The sequence below is a fragment of the Styela clava genome, chromosome 11 (genome assembly GCF_964204865.1).
Source record: "Styela clava chromosome 11, kaStyClav1.hap1.2, whole genome shotgun sequence".
Taxonomy (NCBI): Eukaryota; Metazoa; Chordata; class Ascidiacea; order Stolidobranchia; family Styelidae; genus Styela; species Styela clava.
Window position 1 is genome coordinate 6181538 of NC_135260.1, and position 20960 is coordinate 6202497.

General features: G+C 33.2%; 3 protein-coding genes and 1 long non-coding RNA gene across 7 annotated transcripts in view; 1 reads left to right on the forward strand and 3 right to left on the reverse strand.

Moving 5' to 3' along the window:
* LOC144429619 (uncharacterized) overlaps window positions 1-10086 on the forward strand; it is a 31328-nt gene extending 21242 nt beyond the window's left edge. For all 3 annotated transcript variants that reach the window (XR_013478912.1, XR_013478913.1, XR_013478914.1), the window contains one exon: window positions 8892-10086. This is a non-coding gene — a long non-coding RNA (uncharacterized LOC144429619). The remainder of the gene's footprint in view (window positions 1-8891) is intronic.
* LOC144429956 (uncharacterized) lies at window positions 1903-3956 on the reverse strand. Of its 2 annotated transcripts, XR_013479199.1 has the most exons (4): window positions 3512-3956; window positions 3157-3411; window positions 2944-3074; window positions 1903-2436 (listed from the first exon to the last, which is right to left on the reverse strand). XR_013479199.1 is itself a non-coding variant. In XM_078118208.1 (3 exons), exons 1-3 carry the CDS (start codon window positions 3585-3587, stop codon window positions 3034-3036), a joined length of 372 nt encoding a protein of 123 aa, XP_077974334.1. In that variant the 5' UTR covers window positions 3588-3956; the 3' UTR covers window positions 1903-3033. The 2 variants fall into 2 exon arrangements, 1 of the variants encoding a protein (XP_077974334.1); XM_078118208.1 differs by having other exon boundaries at window positions 1903-3074.
* On the reverse strand, window positions 5893-8923 carry LOC120347532 (uncharacterized). Its single transcript, XM_039417550.2, has 5 exons — window positions 8785-8923; window positions 7956-8201; window positions 7631-7891; window positions 7336-7558; window positions 5893-7001 (listed from the first exon to the last, which is right to left on the reverse strand). The coding sequence occupies exons 1-5, from the start codon at window positions 8837-8839 to the stop codon at window positions 6782-6784; spliced, it is 1005 nt and encodes a 334-aa protein (XP_039273484.2). The 5' UTR covers window positions 8840-8923; the 3' UTR covers window positions 5893-6781.
* A 381-nt stretch (window positions 10087-10467) lies between the features above and the next one.
* On the reverse strand, window positions 10468-20316 carry LOC120347527 (uncharacterized). Its single transcript, XM_039417544.2, has 11 exons — window positions 19963-20316; window positions 19142-19440; window positions 18295-18410; window positions 16770-16914; window positions 14769-14939; window positions 14030-14174; window positions 13739-13830; window positions 13028-13196; window positions 12339-12489; window positions 11665-11778; window positions 10468-11071 (listed from the first exon to the last, which is right to left on the reverse strand). Exons 1-11 carry the CDS (start codon window positions 20119-20121, stop codon window positions 11016-11018), a joined length of 1617 nt encoding a protein of 538 aa, XP_039273478.2. The 5' UTR covers window positions 20122-20316; the 3' UTR covers window positions 10468-11015.
* Window positions 20317-20960: the final 644 nt, after the last annotated feature.

Genomic DNA, 20960 nt, shown 5'->3' on the forward strand with positions numbered 1-20960 from the left:
TTGCCATCTTGCTATTTGTTCTGAGCACACACGCTGGAACTCTATACTTTATAAACATGTATTTTCATGTAGTAATGTGTAATGAATCATTTAATTCATTGTGATAGTTGAATTTGCCATCTTCCTACTTGTTCTGAACTCACATGCTGGAACTCCATGATTTATCCACATATATTTCCACATGGTATTGTATAATGTGGGATGAATATAACTTTTACTGTGCAATTATAAAATGAAGTTGAACTAATTATAAGATGAACTAATTATAAGATGAACTAATTTGACAATTTTATATCGAACCTTACGCATTACACATTGAACGAAAATTTAAGGATATTGGATAATTGTAGTTTATTTAGAGAATCCTGTCAAACTTTATTAAATATTCCATCTTTAATATTGATTCATGTATAATTAGTACTGTTGTAAGATTTATTTCATATTGTTGTGCTTGTCGTGCTAATAAATTATCATTCCAATGCTTGTAATGTTCACTTACTACCAAATTTATGCATATCTCCATCCAATCAAATTAAAAATGAGGAAAAAATTTAATTTTTTAATTTTTTTCACACTGTTATGTGTATAATATTTCTAGACTTGCAAAATGTATCAACCTAAAATCCTCTTTTCTTTGTATTTATTGTTGGTGGTATTGTTTGATTTAATTTATTCGGTTAATTCCCCTATCCTGTTTCTGATCAGATTATTTTTGTATATAATGTATATAGTTTTATATATATATATACTGAGAGTTCATATTGTAACAGAACCCGTTTCAATTCATTTATTCAAGTATTTGAGTTGGGTGGTAACTGACTCAGATGACCATATTTTGTCGTATCGTTATCACCCAGTCATATACCGAAAACTGCATTATGTATTATTTGTTTGTTATTGTATCATCATTATGTTTTTTGGTTCGACAAAAAAAATAAATTCTCTCTCTCTCAAATTCATTGATTTATTTTTTCAAAAGTGATATTTTTGATTTCAAGAACAATTTTACTGTTTACTATTTATTCACTGAAAGCACAGTTTTATCAAATGCTGATGAGGACTATGACAAAAAGTGGAGCAGTCATCCTGCTTAAAGCAAGTTCTTGTGTTTCAAGGTCGCTCATACACAAATTTTACTTCCTGTATTGAATTATGAAAAATATTCAAAAACGTAAATTCCGGAAGTTCAATAAATTGATGAAGTGGTGCTAACGATCTCATTTACAAATTAATAACCATCGTTTTGATTTAAAATACATTAACACCTACTATTTGAAAGAACTAAGAACTAATTTTAGCCTAGTCTATCTCTACTTTTTAAGACTATAATTTGATTGATGCAGTTACACTGAAGTTACTTGGGAGATATAATGACTATACAGATTTTTGATTTATACTCAAATATCAGTAACACAACCTAAAAATGACAAATAGCTAGTGAAATCATGAAAAAGAGCTGATGTTTGAGACCATGTTTGATAATCTGCTGGAATGTAAAAAGTATTCGGGTGTGTGCTAAAATTTTATTTGGTACGACACCTATGTACTGGATAGCCATTGTTGTCAGATTTGTGCTGATTATTAGTATTTATGTCAAATGTGAGTCGGCGAGGTGTTAGGAATAGGCCTATCTCTGATTACCTTATGTGGGTTCGCTGGTTCGAATCCAGTCTAGGATAGTTAGAGGATTACTACTAGACACCTCACCGTTCCATGGCTTTGCCTTAAAATAGACTGATTTGTAATGATCAAATATTTAATTGATTGCAAAGGGTAGCATAACAAACTGTATTGATATGAATAGACAGCTCACTGATGTTGTACTCATTATTTTTTCTCACAGTGAATACTTTTTTATGTGATGCATTTCACTTTGAGCAAGGCTTATTGAGCAAGGATTATTTTTAGAAGAACTGTAATCTTCCAAGTCAGCATTGTTTTCCCAATTTATTACATCCTGGGTAAGGTGGTGGACATGGGTTTGAACCCGACATATGTATCATGCCAGCACATTCAAGTGTAACATTTTAATCCGCTAGGCCATCGCACCCATGAAGACATTATAGAAGGTGGATAACCTTATTAAATGATTGCACGGCCAATATAATATATTGCAATATTAAAAAAATATTGCAATATATTCATTTTTAGATAAACAACTATAGTTCATGTTGAGATAGAGAAAACTATGTTTTTATGTTTACGTATGTTTGTTATTTTTTCTTCCTATTTTTCATATTCAGAGTCCTTCCCATGTATTATCTCTTCATATGGTCTTTCATTCATATTGTCAACTGGAATTGGAACTTCGTATCCGTTTTCGTTTGTTGTTGGTTCATGATTGTCATATGTTGCATGATCCGTAGTGTTAGGTTGGTGATGTTGACTACATTGCATTTCTATTGAGTTTTACTCTTGTTTTTTTTTACCAGAAATCTAAATTACAAGTTATTTTTCTTTTTTTTATCATGCATCTGAGTGAAATGGAGGAATGTAATACTATTTCTCCACCTAATATGTTTGAAACAATACAAAGTAAGTTTTTTTTTTGTATTAACAAATCAGATTGTTTACCAAATGAGTGTAAAAAACAAGCTCATGTCTTAAAAAACAATACCAACAATTTCTTCAGTGGTGATAATGAATTGAAGGATAATCCATTTTCTAATCTATGTCAGATTGTAGTTAGAACCTAAACTGCCATGCACAAATTTTCACTACACTTTTTTTCATATTCTACTGCAATAAACTGAATACCAGAATTATTGTATCATTTTAGGTAAGCTAGGTTGATTTTGCTGTGTTTGGTCTTCAATATAGGATGTGGTTACACAACTGCAAACCTATATACAGAATTGTTTGTTTTGAATCTCTATCATACAAAGCATAAATATCGCTGGCAAATATTTTAATTTTATCAAACTGTAAACAGTCTTTATTTACCTCTGCATCAAGCAAGTTATCAAAACTTCAATTATGATTCCTACAATAAATCCTGATGCACCCACTGCAATCATTAGTGTAGATGTGGATTCACAATTTTTTCGCTGTTTGTTTCTGTTGCATAGTTGTTGCTAAATAATTCAATTTCAATGTGAGAAAAGGATTTATTTCTTCATGTTCAGATGTTATTTTAACCGAGATGTTATAACTCACTTAGTGCAGATGTGGTTGTTGTTTGTCCACAATCAATTACAAGATATTGTATTGTGAAATGTTTTGTGTAACCAGCAAAGTGTCCTGCATTGTACATGATTCTATATGGGCTTCCTCCAGCTTCATTCCATGAAATGATTGAATCACAAGTGTGATTTGCAACTGTAATTTTCTCTCTGATTTTGCTGATGTTGCAAATGGTTGATACAGTTGCAAATGCATTGCTTGCAAACTCACACTTGTATTCATCAGTGCCTGTGTAAAACATATTGAAGTTGTCAAATAAACCGATGTTTTGGTTTTAAATATTTGTTTGATAATGTAGATAGCATCATTTAATAGTCAGTCCACTTACTTGGAAATCTGATTCTTCCAGAGCAATATGTACTTCCAGTATCAGTAGTCTTTGGCAATGAAACATTTTGAACCATAGAACAACTGCAGTTTCATGATCTGTGCCCATGCTTATGAGTATTGTCCAATCGCAATTGCAGTTGTGTTCATTACTTGGTCCATATGTGATATTCTTGCTCTCTGTTCCAAGTATTGTATTTGGACAATCTTTGCATGTTTGGACTTCATTCAGAGAATTGCAGATCACTGCAAAATGATAATATTTTTTTACCATTGCATTGTGATTTTTTACCATAACTAATAGCTTATATCAATTGAAGCAAAAACACTGAATAGGCTAAACATCGATGTGGTATGAGTCAGCTCGAAACTTCAGATTGATGATTCATTGTAAAGTGCCATAAAGGATCTTTTGCTTGTATAATTAGTGGCAGAATTTGTCAATATCGTCATTGACCGTGGATCGCTATTAATATATTAATATATATAACATATAAATGATGGATGTCATCTTGGGTCGATATCAGCCATATCCTTCGGGAAGGGATGAGAAACAGTTTCATATGACTTGTACAATTTTTTTATGGCTTGACTAATCCAAAAGATGATTAAAAAAAAAGTTGCATTGTCTCAATGTCCATGTATCTATATGTAAGTTTCAAAACTCGGGATTTTACCTTTTTTTCCCATTTGTAGTTTGTTTGCCACATTTCTTGGACAAAACCACTGGTATACATGGAAAGTCGGGTTTGAAAAATTCGATGTAGGTATTTGTCGCATCCTTGCTTATCTTAGATAATTCTTTTTTGAGATTGAAATTATTGTACAGATTCCAATGCTTTGAATGCTTGATATTGCGTGAAGTTGAAAAAAATCTTGATGTCCTAAGTTTATCATATTTCCCATTTCATGTGCTTGTATATTTGTTTGGTTCCAAATTAGGATGGGAAAGCTAATAAAAGGGCTCAATCATGTGGCGTACCATGACCTCTTGTCTAGTTACCAGTCTATGTCTGGTTTTGGATAAGTTAGTATAGGTAAGTATAAATTAACCAGTTATTCATTTTGGATACATGGACTTGTCGTTGACGGTGGATTACGGATGGCCATAACTGGCCAGCGGTTACATGAACCACCCTACGACAGCGAGTAGTTATCCCAAGTTACATTCCTACATGATCCATATAATGTCACTGGATTATTATAGTTGCTGTATTATTGCTTTATTTAGTTCTTCAGAACTCACCTGAAATTACTAAAATCAATGTGTAAATGTTGTCCATTTCCCAAAGTTTATTCAGTACTTTGCATTGAGCTAATTGTCTGCCTATAAGATTGCAGTCAATTTAATTTGGATTTCTTTATATTTTCTGTTTTTACAACAATCTTCATTTAAATAGTTTGCTGAAACATTGTGTCGAATAATTTGATACCTTATTTCAACAATTGACTGCTGCTTTTTGATAGAATATAATTTAAAATTCAAGATATATGTACACTGATACAAACATATTTCATCCAGTAAAATAAGCTTTCAAATTTCCACACTATTAATTCCTTTTTCCCTCATCTTTCAACAAATTTTTGGTATACCTACTGTTTAGTTATGTTTGCATATAATCTTCATACAGACATATTCTATACCTTTCAACTGCTGATTGAATCATAGTTGTGAATTTTTGTTTCGCTTTTTAATTACTTTTGTTTCAAGTCTCTAATTGTTGCTAATTGTGGTGAATAGGAAATCAGTTTGTCTTTGTCATTAAGTTTGCCTATCTGCTAGTCAGTTTTACCTCCTATCCAATCTGAATCAATTAAATCATAAATGCAGTTGAGATAGCGGCTGACATTAGACTCGAAACGATGAGAAGTTATTGTAAAAAAACCTCAAGTCGAATTCAACTCAACTCAAGTTGATTTAAGTTCAAACAATAGTATTATGCACAGTAGTTCATTAGTCTTATGTGAACTATCAATATTCAACAGTTTGTCTATGTCATTACACAACTAATTGCTTGTTCATGGGTGTTGTAGAGAGGATGATTTTGTGCTATGATTGCTCAATAATGTAGTTTGCCTATTTGCTAGTCAGTTTTACCTCCTATCCAATCTGAATCAATTAAATCATAAATGCAGTTGAGATAGCGGCTGACGTCAGACTCAAAACAATTAGAAGTTATTGTGAAAAAACGTCGAAAAAAATTTGTGTGAAGGGTAAATCTTTAGTATGATATTTTACAAGATTCAACAGTTAAAGGCTTTATATAAAGTCCTGTTGTACTCAGTATTACTAGTTTACCACTGGTTTCCTACTACCTAAAACAAATATTCTTTAACAAAAATTATTTGTAATATTCAATTTAATACTAATCCAAGCGTTAATCTAATCTAACACATGCTCTTTCGTTTATTTCAGTTTATCCAACAACATATAAAAACTTTAATGAAATGTACTCGTTTAATGCAAGTAGCACTTTATCTGTGGATCCTCCTGAATTCGCGCAGTGGAACTCTGGGAGGTCCGCCTGGACAACGTAGAATATCACATAGTTAGCGGTCTTTCCAGCTAAAATGTGGGCGCTTCAGAAGTATGTGTACCAATATGGAGGTAACAAATTTTGAACCTATAAAATTGAAACCTATAAACAGGGGGTATATTCAGGTGGCTAACACAGACAGTCCCCGAACTCGTAATAGAACTAAAATAAGGAAAATCGGAATAAAATTATGCCTAAACACATACTACGGGAATATCGAATTGTGAAATAAGCTTTACTTCTTAGACATTTCTTGTTCAGAAAGCAAAAATAACAAACAGTAGAAATTTAGATTTTCAAAGTAATTTCACAAATTTATTGTTCTCTATTGATTGATTGTGAGCATGGTTTAACCAAATGTCGGTAAGTGGAATGTGTGGGAAGATGGACGTGAAAGTCTACTCTTATCTACACCCCCTTCCCTAGTATCTTCTGTCATATATTATGTGAATGAATAATGATAAAAAACCTTAACATAGTATGAAAAAACAATGACTTATGGAATATTTAAAAAAAGTAAAATTGGTATTCGATATTGTTGGTATTACAGAAATCAGAAGTCGGAATGTAATAAACTTCATTCCATAAATGTTATTGTCTCACTTTGAAAATGCTTTTCTCTATGGGGAGGTCCACTACTCATTTATCTTTACTCCAAAATATAAAAGAGAACAAAAAATGGTTCAGATGAACTTCATTATTCATTATCGAACTTCTACTTTATTACTCATTCATCAATTTTCATATTGATACTCTCGTCCACTTCTCACAACCTCATATTGTTGTTCATTCTTGTTATCAACTTGAATCGGAACTTCATATCCACTTTCATCTGATGTTGGTGTGTAGTTTTCATATGTTGCTCGTTCATGGAGAGTTGGCTGCTGATGTTGAATGCTTCCCATTTCCATTGAATCTTTGTTCCTTGGTTTCTTGTTGTGGTTGTTGCAATACCTGGTATTTGATGGAAACAAATATATTTTTTGATGACGAATAATGAGAAACAGGTCATGCACATTTCTAGAGTTTCCACAATTAATTTTTTTTCATCTCCGGAATAAGATTTTGAACTTTGTCGCTTCCAAGTGGTCATTTCGAATTGCTAAGAGATAACCTTTTGCTTTTTGTTTATTGTTAATCATCGATATTTGATACATGTTATGTGTCATTTATTTATGCAGTTATTGGACTATTTTTTTTATCTTGATTTCATGTTTTAATACTCATGTTATTATTCATTTTCAATTTTATTCTTTTATTCTTTTTGATATACAATATCTATGCTTACCTTGGTATTATGAACATTAATAAAGCTCCAATGATCAAACCCATAATTCCCGATACTGGAATAGCAATGATCAATGATGCTTGGTTGCTGGTGCATTCAATTTCATAAGTGGTGTTTTGAGTGTTGTCTAATGTTTTAATCGTTTCAGTTGCCAAGTCTGAATACAGCATTTCATGGGATGATGTTTCTTCTGAATGAGTTGTTGCTCGCTCTGGTACTGTGGCTAAAATTTTAATAGAGATTTGTTTATATTATGTTATTGGTTGATTCAACTTCAGACAGTTGTATAACTTACTTAGTAGAGACGTGGTTGCTGGTCTACAATCGATCACAAGATATTGTATTCTGAAATGTCTTGTGTAACCCAGAAAGTTTTTAGCATAGTATTGTATCTTGTATGGACTTCCTCCAACTTCATTCCATGAAATGATTGAATCACAGGTGTGATTTACAACTGGAATTTTTTCCCTGAATTTATTTATGTTGCAAATGGTTGATGCAGTTGCATATGCAAGGCAGTAGTTGCTTGTGAAATCACAGCTGTGGCTACCAGCACCTGCACAAAGCACACTTTTATTGACATATAGTTTTACTTTTCTAACAACCAGTTGAGTGCATACCTGGGAATCTAATTTCTCCAGAGCAGTCTGTACTTCCACTACCTTTTGTCAATGGCAATGAAATATTTTGTACCAACAAAAGAACTGCAGTTTCATGAGCTGTCGCCATACTTGTTGGTATTGTCCAATCACATGTGCAGCTGTATTCGTTACTTGGTCCATATGTGATATTCTCACTCTCTGTTCCAAGTGTTATTTTTGTACAATCAGTGCATTGTGCTGCTTCATCCACACCGATGCTAATTGCTATGAGGTAATGAATTTCACAATTTTATAAAAGTTTAGCTTTTTTTAAACGGAAAATCATCCAAATGTTATTGCAAGGTCGTTAGAATAAAAGGGTGGTTTTATCTTTAATGTTTTTCACTGTATTTTTTAATTCTTTCTATGAAATCTAAACTAAAGGTGAATATATATAATTTTCTAGTAAGTGATGTTAGTTAGATAATTGGCAAAACCTTACGGAATTCACGAAAATATTTGTTGTTCCATATATAAAAATCCCTATATTTTTATATTAGAACTTTGGGTGTCACTGCTCGATAACCAGCTTTTTCTATCTGCGGCTTTCCTCCCCCCAGTATAACTGAGTGAATATATTTTATCTTGAATATTGTATACGGTTGGTTTTATTACTGGTTAAAAACTTGAATTGAATTCCTGTCCAAAAATTTGAATTTGATCCCATTACAGTCAGTCAATATTTATTCAATCCAGAATTACTGGAATAATAATCAACTGTAAAAATTTCCAATAGCTAATTATCTAATAATTATTTTCTTATCTCACAGTGTATAAGGTGTAACTATTTATATAATTATAATCTCACCAATTATCTGCATAAACAACCATTTGCAATTGAAGGGTTTTGAATGTTTCCACATGTTGAGTTTATCTTTGGCAACTTCTTTGAACTTCTCTTTATTCCTTACACAGTACTAACATAATGGATGAAGACAATATCCAACTGACAAAATACAAGTCCTGTCCCAACAATTGATGTAACAAGATTCTGATTTATGTTCAGAATCTCTCTTTGTTAATGTGAATCAGTGACTATAAAACACCTACCTCTGGTTGCTACTAAGTTATAATCTTATATACATTTATTTATTGAAGAATGTGGGCGGAATATCATTACAGCATAGTGTTCCTTTGCTTGTCATGTGTCACGAGTTGTCTTGGCATCTTGTAATGTTGTCATTTGTGTAGGAGCATAATAACTTTTTTGTTACAAATCTGACATTTGAATAATTGAACAACTAGTTCATACTCGTCTTGAAACAAATTAGTTGCTATTTGTTGGTTGGTAGTATTATGATGAGTCCTGAACTTTGCCTACATTTTCCTTGTTATTATTTGCATGAATTCATGAAAATATCGTTTTTGAAAATTGGCAGGGTCATTGGGTTCTGTCCAGAAATAAGGAAATTCTTCCATAGGTCAGATTGCGAAAAGCCATTGAGGTATGGAGCTAACAAAAATTTGTGTAAAATTTCTTCATTTTTAAATCATGAATGCTGCCGGATATCAAACTGGATGCTGTCTACATATAAAACAAAATTTTGAACAAATTTTAATTCTCGCCATGACCATGACCGCTTGCTACCATATGTTATGACATTTTTCAAATTCTTGTTTTTCTATTTTATTCTAGCCATAGTGTTCAAACTAATGAAGCCAACAAAATCAATTCAAATAAGTTCCCCTTTATTACTAATATTAGAATATTACAAACTAAAATTATTGACCATGCTTCTTGATGATTTTAACCCCGCTGATTCTGACTATAGATATTTATTGGGTAATATATAGGGTGTCCATAAAGTCTTGAAATTTCTTAAAATTGTCAAAATTGTTTTGACCCTCACAGACTTATTAAAGAAAGTTAAAATACCTAATTTTTTTTACCTTGAAACAACTATGGCCTTCAACTTCAGACTGATATTTATTGACAAATTGATTCAAATCACGATTATAATTTTAATCTTTTTTATTTTGAAAATATAATCATACGTTGATAATATTGAATCTTTTTTTTGTTTGTTTGTTTTGCTACCTTTCGGGCAGAATTCACATCGGGAATTGAGAGTAAAAATTTATTTTGAATCATACCACTCTTTCACAGCGATGAAACATCAAAGATGCTTAGAGCGGTTGGTTTTTGCATTATTTCGACTTTTGAGTATAGTTTGCGATTAAAAGTAAGGGTTCTAAGCTGTAGTTTCCCGTCTTAAAAAATGAATCTGATTTCAATCCTGCAGCTAAATTTTAATAACAGTCATAATTTTTTATGAATTTATATAAAGACATTTTTCGCCAAAGCGGACTCATTCCCTTGGTTTCTATAACGATGAAAAATTAGAATTGGAATTCATATTTGTCTCTAATTAGATGTCATACGATAACAGCGATTTAAATAAAACAAAAAATAAATAAATTTATTCTTACAATTCCAGCTAAATAAAACACCCCTAACTATCCCATACTTGAAAGACTATAAAATTCAATTACAGTACGAGAGATGTCGTTATTTATGATTGTCATCTAAAATTTAAAGCAGAAAAAATATCAAGCAATTTGTTTGGTATAAACCTAAATTACGTTTTTTAAAAGTATGTACGCGATATGATATAAATATCGTTGAGAATGAATGCCAAATTCAACAACTGACATTCAGCGACTATCATAATTCTGCAATGAACTACTTATTTATGGTACGGTGTTGTTTTCTGATACCATTATTATGATTATGTTAACCTCGAATGATATACCGAAAAAAGAAACTCGACCTTCTTTAGGACATATCTCCCACACGCCAATGTCCATACTTTCGGTCTCTATATCAGTAAACATTCAATCGGAAATCAGAATATAAATCGACAAGCTATCAGCTTTGCTCAATATTATCATTCTAATAAATCATTGTTTTCGCATCGTTCAGATACAGCCACATAAATATTTTCCTCGGTCCCTTGTCTCAATACAGTGGAAGGTTCATCATTGCTAATGCTTCATTCGTCTTCAATGAAAAAGTCCCGCATAGTGGTGTTTACATCGTCATCTCCAACTTCCTTCTGGGAACAACCATGTGAGCTTTGGAAGTCCGGGTATACCTAATTGAAGTAGATATTACATTGACAGAGCATTAGAATAGTCGAGTTGATTAGGGGTGGAAACAAAAAGTTTTTTTATGCATTTCTGAAAAGCGGCTCGGCGGTTGGCGAATCGCGATAAGCAATAGAATCACGCTTGCCATTTCACCTCTGACTACCCACGGGTTCGCAGGTTCGGATCCCGCGGTAGATATTAATGTGCGAGAGTATATCTGGACTCCTCGCCGTCGTAGGGTGAACGCGTAACTTGTCCACGTTATGATCGGTTACTGCTTCCCCCACCATCAAGTCCATGCATCTGAACTGGTCAATTATCCCGTACTCGACTAGTAAAAGGACGAGAGTCCGTTGTTCTTTATACTATGCAATTTTATAATCGACTTTCCTATCGCTGAATAAATATAAAAATCCAATCCTTATTACAGGCTATCGGTCACCACAATCTGAATGTTTAGTCAGGAAATAGTAATCTTTGCGTCGCTAGAGCTCACGAAACTGTTGGCTTTGGAGAGCCTTTATTATTCTAATTTGCATAACTTCCTACTAAATGAAATCTAGATTAACCATTGAATACAATAATTGCACTTTCTTACCATCCACCAGTACATCCAGCACACTTTCAAATGTTGATCTTCCTTCTGACATTCGATCAAGAAGCACCGATTGAGACCATGAAGATAATGGGCTTGCCAGAAATGTTTTGCTCACTGCAAAGATATTAACATATATTCAAGACAAATGAATTACAGCATCAAAAATAGAACATTTAGTTATTTATAATATCACATTCAAAAGATTCTATATCAAAAATTATGTGAGAAAAGGGAATCGATTGAATCCAGAGTATATATTCTGATATTGACATTCTTATTACCAATCCCACAGTATGAATAATACACGACATTAATGACATTGCACAAAATTCCATTATGAAAATTTGTTATTTCCAGATTTATTTTTCGTTTTTAGAATCCACTTTGAGGTAGGCGTAGGTCGTATATTAAGGATTAATATATTATATGTAATTGTTGTTCAGTGCACGCCAAATTAACAGAACTTTGGTAGGAACCGAGATAATTCTCAAATAATTTGTAAAGATTACTTTACCTACAAAAGAGTATTTTCTATAGTCTATTTAAAAAAAATTTGGAGAACTTTTTATAACGAAAACACTTTGGCTTTTCTAGACAAGAAAAATATTTACTTTGACAAGTCTTTACTGACGCGCAGTTTATTGTAGTTGATTTATATACAGTTTTATACTTACAGTAGCATATCTCTTGTTCTAAGAATGACATCATGTAATTGGTTTCAAAAAATCCAGTACTCGATCTTCTCGTTGCAGCATACTCTCTGACGTCATGAATAGTGAACAGTCCAGGGGTTTTAGCCCGTAGTTTATGAATTGTGTCGTTCATCTGCAATATAAATAATCACTTAAAATATTATTTAAATACTAAACAAAAAGGTCTGTTTATTGCTCCAAAATTCTTCAATAAGCAAACATATACCTAAACATACATAAGCGTTTACGTAGTTGCGGTGAACTTATGCCTTATGGGTTTTTGGCGTATCATGACCATCCGTGTTACCTTGAACATACATTATTTATGATTCTTGATTCAAACCTCACCGCACGCAGGGAGTAATAAATGGGTAGGCAATTCCGAACCGGAAAGAATCCAGTCTTTCCTAGGAATAGTAGTCCCCTACCCGTCGTTAAATATAATTAGGTTAGGGTAGCCTTTTTTTTTTGAGCGTGGATAAGCCATGTTTGAAAAGCTGGCAAATGTCAATGGGATACAGATATTTTTCTAAAAAGATATCTCGTTCTTTAAATTAACATTCGGAACAACAAAAAGTATCTCTTTTAACCAAAAATTTTTGACCAATGAAATTCGCAGTTTACAACAAACAAAACAAATTGGCGGTCTTGCATATTGATCATGTATGTACCTGTGGGGGTCCAGCAAGATAAGCTTTTCTTAATCCTCTTTTCCTCATGTATCGAACTATTTTCTTTCCCATTTGTAGTAGAGCTCCTTCTTCGGAATCTAGCTTTGACGCAAGTTCACAAATTTGTGCGTTTCTTTTCCTGGCACTTTCAGGACGTGTTGGTTTACACCTAAACAATGATTTATGGTAACTTAGAATTAGGTTCTCATTTGTATAGAATTCACTAACAACAAGTTCTTTCATTTTAGAAAACCATGTCGAGCTTTAATAATAAGATCGGGTTCGCTGATTATCAACACATTCGTAAAACGGGTTCGTGCGAAATACCTAAACCAATCCACCGCTTAGAAGGCTGTTTTGAAATGTTAAAGATGACTATCCCTGGGTAAGTTTGGATTTCAGGAGTGATTGAAGACTTTGAGTTGATGAAGAACAATATAATTTTCACACGCCGTCATTAGGTTTTAAGAAAATATACATTTAAAGAGATAGGGTTTATGAATAATACAAGTTGAAAATATCGGGTTTAAATTCCATGCCCAGCACCTCACCCAGGGTGTGAAAAATTGGATAGGCAATACCGAACTGAAAAATATTTCAGTTGTTCCACAACTTATCAAGAAGTGTATGCTTGTACACACCCTTGTTCGGGACGAAAGGATTATAAAAATGTCGCATAAAAAGGCTGTTGCCATTCTGCTATATACTTACATATCGTTCCAGTCAATCTGATCATATCTCCAATGTATTGCAAGGAAATCTTGATTTGACATCATGTCGGAAATAAATTTCTTGGCCAAAATCTAAATATTGAAAGTCAAGTGAACACCACAATTGACAGAATCTTAACCTATTTGATTATTCGTGATGTGTATAAAAAGCAAAGATGCTAGGAAACTGTATTAGCCTACTTTTCCTTTCATCCAATATCTTTTATTATCATTCATCGCAATGCACTGCAATAAAATGAACCAAACTTGTATCACCAAACAACTAACTGACCTTGACTGGAACTGGTCTTCTAACAAAAGGCGAGATAGATTTGTATTGCTTCAGCCAGGCTTCCTTAGACCCAAGGCATCCACGTCCTATAGCCAGTCCAGCGCACTTCGAATCTTCAAGCTGTTCATTGGCACTCGCTAGATTTCTGTGTGAAAATAAATACATCATATATATATTATGAGATATTAATAAAAGAGGATTACTATAAACTTGATGTTTCAAATTCAAAAACAGAATATTCTGCCCGTATACTGTAAATACAGTACTGTAGAAGTTAATATATTTGGTGTAGTAATTACCGATATTCCTTAAAAAAGAATTTATACACTGGATAAGACTATTCGTTCTGTACGTTTTTGTCAAAATATATGGGAATATTATTGTTTTATTAAATTTCTGATTTTCTCATTATTTCACAATTTTCTAGAGATTGTTTCAGATTTTTGAATTAAATTGACAAAAAAATATGAGGATTTGTAGATTTCGTTTAAACTTTAAATTGTTCAAATGTTAAATCATTGGTTTATCAAACTAGAACTAAACTTATGCTTATGACAGAATTCGAATGTTTATCATTTTGGGAGAGGCGGTTGAATCATCTTGCCACAAATTAATTACAACGTGTATATTTATAGTATATTGACGTAAATAGACGTTTCTCAAGACGTTTATTATTGCGCCATAAATTCATCCACGAAGCCTTTAATTTTGTAGAAAAATAAACGAAAAAAACAATTACATTTTCCATGTTTTATTCTCGGTTATATCACTGAATGATTCAACGTGAACGGTTTTCGTAAATTTGAGTTTTGCTGCAGTTATAAATAGCTGGATTCCTTTTCTTCGCTTCTCATCGAGTTCTCCACAGACTAGCAGTGTTTTTGATTCTTTTGAACATCCTTTAGTAAACCTGTGGAAACATATTACTCTGCTTTTGCTATTGTGGCGAGACTGGAGTCGTTTTATTTTTCATTGTTTTATGTTGTATTTATATTTCATGTTTAGACTTTGGTTTTGTGCATTGCATATGCACTGATGTGTGGAGTCTGAGCCTCAATTGCGCCCGATGCCGAAGTCAGATGCTGTTGCTCGACTCCAACCACCGCTAAATACGTGAGCCTTGCTGCTGATAGGATAGGATTTACATATTTATCCCGGGGGGAGAGGAAAGCCGATAAGACGGCTTAATCATATGGCGAACCACAGTCTCTCGTCCAGTTACCAGTCCAGGTTGGGTATGGGATTAGTTAGACAATTATTTGTTTTCGGAAGCATGGACTTGAAGGAGAATGAAGCCGTAACCGACCAGCGGTTACGTGAACCACCCTACGGCGGCGAGGAGTCCAGCAATTCTCTCGCACATAATCATTCCCGCATGGGATTCGAACCTGCGCACCCACGCAAGGTAATCAGAGATGCGGTGGCAAGCGTATTCCTAACGCTTAGCACGATGCGCCACACCGCCGAAACGATCAATTTACTTGTTATTATTTTTTACTATTATCTTTTTGTGTGGCTTCGCAGCACATATTTCGGTGAAAACGCACCGCTGCCCAAATTATACAGTATAGCAAAATAGGCAAAATATCCGTTGGGGTTACGCGAGACAGTTGGGACATGCTTGTCTGAAGAAACTTTGCCGAAATACATTTGTATTAGTGCGCAGCAAGAAACTTGAATCACTTCAAGCATATATTTAACGGAATGGTTCCATTTCACAAAGGGCTTATATACCTGGTGAGCCGCGGCACAATTTATATACATTTAAATTCATATGTTTACATCCAAGTATATCTCGTATGATGACTTTACTTTTCGTTATACAATGTTCTATTTTTTGCTTTTTATTCACCAATTATCAATTACCAAAATTCTTTAACGATATATTTATAAATTACGTTGTAGCATATTAAATATTTCAAATTACTATACGCGTACAATGTGGTAATGTCCGGTGTGAGAATACTAATTATTTATGATTGAAGTAAAAATGTGGATAAACCGGTATTTTAAACCAAAAATTAACACCACTAATCTTCATCTAAAAATAATGTTTTATTATTGATCAAATTTTATTAATGGAAAATTATGAAACAGTAATGATATATATTAGATTTTGCGGGTTGAAATTTCGTTACATTATGTACAAAAACGTTTGCAACAATTTCACGCGGAAGGTTGTGAGACTTAAAACGATCTATTTTACGAAATGTTTTTTGTCTATTATTAATTAGGCGCTAACTTATTGGTTTATAATATGAGTTACAAAATATAACACCAATTCAGGAATCGAAATGTTGGTGCTCTTTTAAGAAGCATCCAAGTTTCGTGCCTGCGTAGTAAGGGTTCTGGAGAACGAGACCTTTTGTTAAAATTAAACTACACAAAGACAAAGAAAGTTTTGGTGGGCATCCGCGAATGCGAGATTTTCAACTATAAGCTTACAATACGCCCCGGTTTAGCCGGGACTGTGCCGGTTTTGACAAGCTCTCCCAGCGTCCAGCCGGTAGACTTAAATGTCCCGGACATGTAGTATGGCAGTCACCAGTCATAAATATATCTTTATTTAATATTAATCCTATAAGCCTCTGAATCGACTCGAGGTTTGCCCAATCAGCTCTGTCACGGTTTTCTGTTTCGTATATACGATAAGCCAGCATAAACATACTACAATAACGACTACTATATCCCATCACGCTAATTTAGTAAAATCAAGTCTTTTCCAATTAAAAGTACTCACTTGTCCATGGATTCCACAGGAACAAAATAACGCAGAGCTTTCATATCAAGAGACTTCGATGGATTGGTTTCCAAACCAACAACGTAGGTTTGATCAAATATTGGAACTTCAATCACACGGTCTGACTGAGAGGTTTGAGAGTTTTCTAAATTAAAAATAATTTTAAAGTGTTAGCTGGTATTGTGTATCGTTCGACGAGTAAGATTCATAAAAGAGTTGTATAATTTGGCCCGTTTTTGTTGAGGGGGGGGGTTATATGCAAAATTGCTGGCACCTGTATTGCCCAAATGTCAAGTTTCGGTCAAAATAAAAATTGAAAATGCTAATTTTACAAAACTGCGGCTCAAACATGATATATGTATATGTGTTATTTAAAGCCATAAAGGAAGCATTTGAAATAACCCAATGCAATATTTTCAAATACCCTCGGTTGTTGAAACTATCTTTTCTATAAGTGTGATAATTCAACTCATAAGCTTGCTGTGTTTGCTCAATTCAGATTCAAACTTTAATTCAGTCAAATATCGGAACTTCAATCACACGTCCAGTTTGAGGGTTTTTCTGGTCTTTACATATTTTTTCAACATTCACAATATACTCGTAGATTGGTTCTCTGTTAATGGGAGTTGGACCTAAATATGAAACTAATGGCCCAATTGCAAGGTTTGAAGTATGAAAATTGTTTTAATCGTATCTTTGTATTATATATAGTTATATAGAAAACCGCAGGACAAAACCTGATATTTGTTATTTGAAACCACGAAAGAAGGCAACGCATTCGAAAATTTGAATGAAGCGAAATCGTTAACTTACTGTTTTTCATTACTTAGAATACCACTGTTGTTGATTGTGTTGAGCAAAACAAACAAAGGAAAGAATTTGTGAGACACAAAGCTTCAAAAACTGTTTTATACTTCATGATAGAAAACACCATCCAAGAAAACGTTTACGTCGACTAATTGTACAGTTGCGTAAGCAAAAGTGATAATTATTTTGTAAGTTAAATAAACGTTGACAATTAGTCAAGCCAAAAATAGAAAATGGCCGAGATGATCTTTAAATGAGCACTATTACGAGACACCAAACGTGACAAGTGTTTTAATACGATTTGTATTCCGAATTCACAAATCTATATTGGTTTCCGACAGTCTCCTTGAAACCTGACTGAATGAAGGTAGCCGAAAATATTCAATACGATCCATTTCGAAAAAGCATCAGGTCGTCGATCTGTTCGATGTATTATAGATTGTCCATAAAGTCTTTAAATTATTTCAGATTGCGAATGGAATTTATCGATACCATATATTGTTTTAGCCTTCCCAGATGTATTAAATAAAGTAAAAATACCTGAACAATTACTGATTAAAAAACAACAAACCTAGTTAAGATATATTAAAGACTGACTTCATAACAAAATTGAACTTTTCGAAACTTCAGTAAGATAGTATAACTACAAAATATGACTCCGACAAGGTCTTTACTCTATTAGCTCAAAAATAATATTTCAACTTTCAATTCATTTTACCTTTTCCTATTCTCTTTCCTCTGACATAATTTTCCATCCTCGGATGACGATGAAAAGGCGGCACAACTAGAGTTCTCTCCATAGCTTTTGCTATTGGTATTGTTTCTTTAAATAATCTGAAAAGTAAAGCATTGCTGCATTTTGATTTTGTGGAGATCTTCCATGGTTTCCAAACTCAGCTTATTATATCATGTAACCAAGGTTGACAACAATATATGAAGAATTATTTATTTTTTTCCCCTATTTAAAAGTCAGCAAAATGATTCAATTCTGTAGGATAGCATATACATCATGAATACATGTAAGTTGTTTCCCTTCAAACCTCTAGTTGCTTACAAATATTTAGATTTTGTTAACATTTTGCATTGGACAAATACCATTACATATGTCTTCGATAGGGCAGAAGTTGCCCCGCATAATATGAATTCTTAATTGTAGATATAGGATAGAAAAATGGGTACTCTCGAGTGTGTGCACCAGGTTAGGGTTAGGCCATAATTTTTTTTTTTCTGATTATCCTTATTTCAGTTCTATTACGAGTTCGGCGACTGTCTGTGTTAGGCAAGTGAATATGCGCCCTGTCCATAGGTTCTAGTCTCTTTATACAACTTGATGTAAAGTAGGCGAACAGAATTGGTTACATTCATATTGGTACACGAACACACACTTCTGGAGCGTCGAAAAATGACACTCAAGTGTCACACAGAATGACAACAACTCAAACTTACGTTACAAGGTAACTATGCTTAAGAACTACTCTTAGAATCAAAATGACTTTTATATAAAAATAATAAGAAAAATTTTTCATAATAGAATAAAACAATTTTTGTGAAAAATTATCTAATACCTGTATAAATTATTTGGTCCAACATCAAAAAACAAGACAGGAAGAAGGAAATTTCCATTGCTTTGTTTTTGTTTACGATCAGTAGATTGAAACGCAGAAGATTTGAAAAATTCGTCGTAATATTCCTGTTTTTCTAACTCGCTTATAGGAGAAAGTGTAGTCAAGGAAGAAGCCGATATTGGTGGACGCAAAACGATTTCTTTCTTTGGCAAAATTGTCAGATCGGGTGTTTGAACGACCACAGGCTGCTCGTTCTTCAACTTCGACTTGGGTGACCGTGTTTTTATCTGTGGTTGTTTCTTTATGGAAAATACCAAAATAAATATATAAATTTAGTCATGATTTCGTTACCTTTATTTTACAAAAACATTGGGTGAAAATCAAAAATATAAATTATCGCGATGAAAAATATTTCATAAAAATTGAAGGCTGAATGAAAACAGAATGTATTTCTTTTCAAAATCCATGGAGAAATGATGATGAAAATATTTAAAATCGTGCGAAGGTATAATAAACCTTCGGGTTTTGTTACAAATGTAACTACTTGACTTCTTCAGCGTGAAATTGAAATGAAAAATATCTTCATTCTACCAACTGTAGTAAATAGCGCGGACGTGCTTATACAAATGAAAGTATTCACCCGATATTGCTTGTCCGCGAAACTCGATGCTCTCTCTCTCGAGCCTTACTGCATCAGTCCAGGTTCGCGACCTTAGTATCTATATAATTAAGCATCGCCTCCGTTTCATAAATACGTATTTTAACAATTTACATATAGGCCTACAATGAAATCAATCCCTGACATGCTAATTCAACCATACCTGAATCTGTTCTACGTCATGAGAAGACTTTGAAAGAGTTTGATCTGTAACTTCTCCCGATTGCATCCATGTAATAAAGCTTGTTATTCCGATCAATAAAACGATTGTTATAAGATATCTTGCCTTCATTCGTAAAACAGGACGGGTGTATCGTCTCATCTAATTGTCATCACCTCATCGGTAACGTGTATTTGCGCATATCGGTAGACAAAGGAAATATTCTAGCCTTCTATACTCTTTTCTAGAAACAGTCTTCTCTCACACTTTATCACCCAATCGTCTTGAGAATTATTGTGATATAATAATTTTATTGAGTATTCAAAACATTGTACATAAATAAAAATCTTATACTTAGAGAAAGTCTAATAAAAAAATAGGGATTAATTTCTAGAAGCGCCAAAAATGCTCGATTCTGGGAGTACTTTGATCCCTTTAGTTAAAAATGGCGTGCTGAGAATCAGATCTTTATCAATTCTTATTATATTTAGTTTATTTGCCTTTTCACGTCTTGTTATTTCGTTATCTTGGGAATCAAATAAATTAGACTTTATTTAAACTTTGAGTTACAACTAAAATAGAGCATCTTTCCAAACATGCTCATTACTCCCCTCTTTAGTTTCTGAAAGTATAACCTAAATTATGCCATATGAAAAATAGGACAGTATTTTCATGCATCCAACGGCGTAAGTGATCGGCAAAATTACACGGAGTTTAGAGTCTCAGAAGTTTACATGTCAACTCAGCACTATTTCTTTTAAAGTGTGCTTTAACCTTGTTAACTATCGTATTAGTATGCACCAAAGTTACTCGATAGTACAACTAGATCCTTGTAAATGCATAACCAATACCCATCTGATTATGGGTGCCTGAATATTCTGTAATATAAGCTTATACATGCGAAAATAATTTCATTGAAAACTCTTGCTGCACTATCAATTCAGTTCAGTTGCATGTAATCTAATTGTCACCAATCTAATCCTTGGATAACATTTACTAAT

Bases quoted from the DNA above. Each gene is read 5' to 3' on its own strand.
- LOC144429956 (XM_078118208.1), bottom strand. From the start codon at position 3,587: ATGGTTCAAAATGTTTCATTGCCAAAGACTACTGATACTGGAAGTACA. The intron at 3,412-3,511 runs GTAAGTGGACTG...TGTTTTACACAG, and splicing joins TGGAAGAATCAGATTTCCAA to GCACTGATGAATACAAGTGT. The intron at 3,075-3,156 runs GTGAGTTATAAC...TGAATTATTTAG, and splicing joins AACAACCACATCTGCACTAA to CAACAACTATGCAACAGAAA.
- LOC120347532 (XM_039417550.2), bottom strand. From the start codon at position 8,839: ATGTGGAAACATTCAAAACCCTTCAATTGCAAATGGTTGTTTATGCAG. The intron at 8,202-8,784 runs GTGAGATTATAA...ATTACCTCATAG, and splicing joins GTTGTTTATGCAGATAATTG to CAATTAGCATCGGTGTGGAT. The intron at 7,559-7,630 runs GTAAGTTATACA...TTAAAATTTTAG, and splicing joins AGCAACCACGTCTCTACTAA to CCACAGTACCAGAGCGAGCA.
- LOC120347527 (XM_039417544.2), bottom strand. From the start codon at position 20,121: ATGAGACGATACACCCGTCCTGTTTTACGAATGAAGGCAAGATATCTT. The intron at 16,915-18,294 runs GTAAAATGAATT...TTTTTAATTTAG, and splicing joins AGGAAAGAGAATAGGAAAAG to AAAACTCTCAAACCTCTCAG. The intron at 14,175-14,768 runs GTAATTGTTTTT...ATTTTCACACAG, and splicing joins GAGAATAAAACATGGAAAAT to AAATCTAGCGAGTGCCAATG.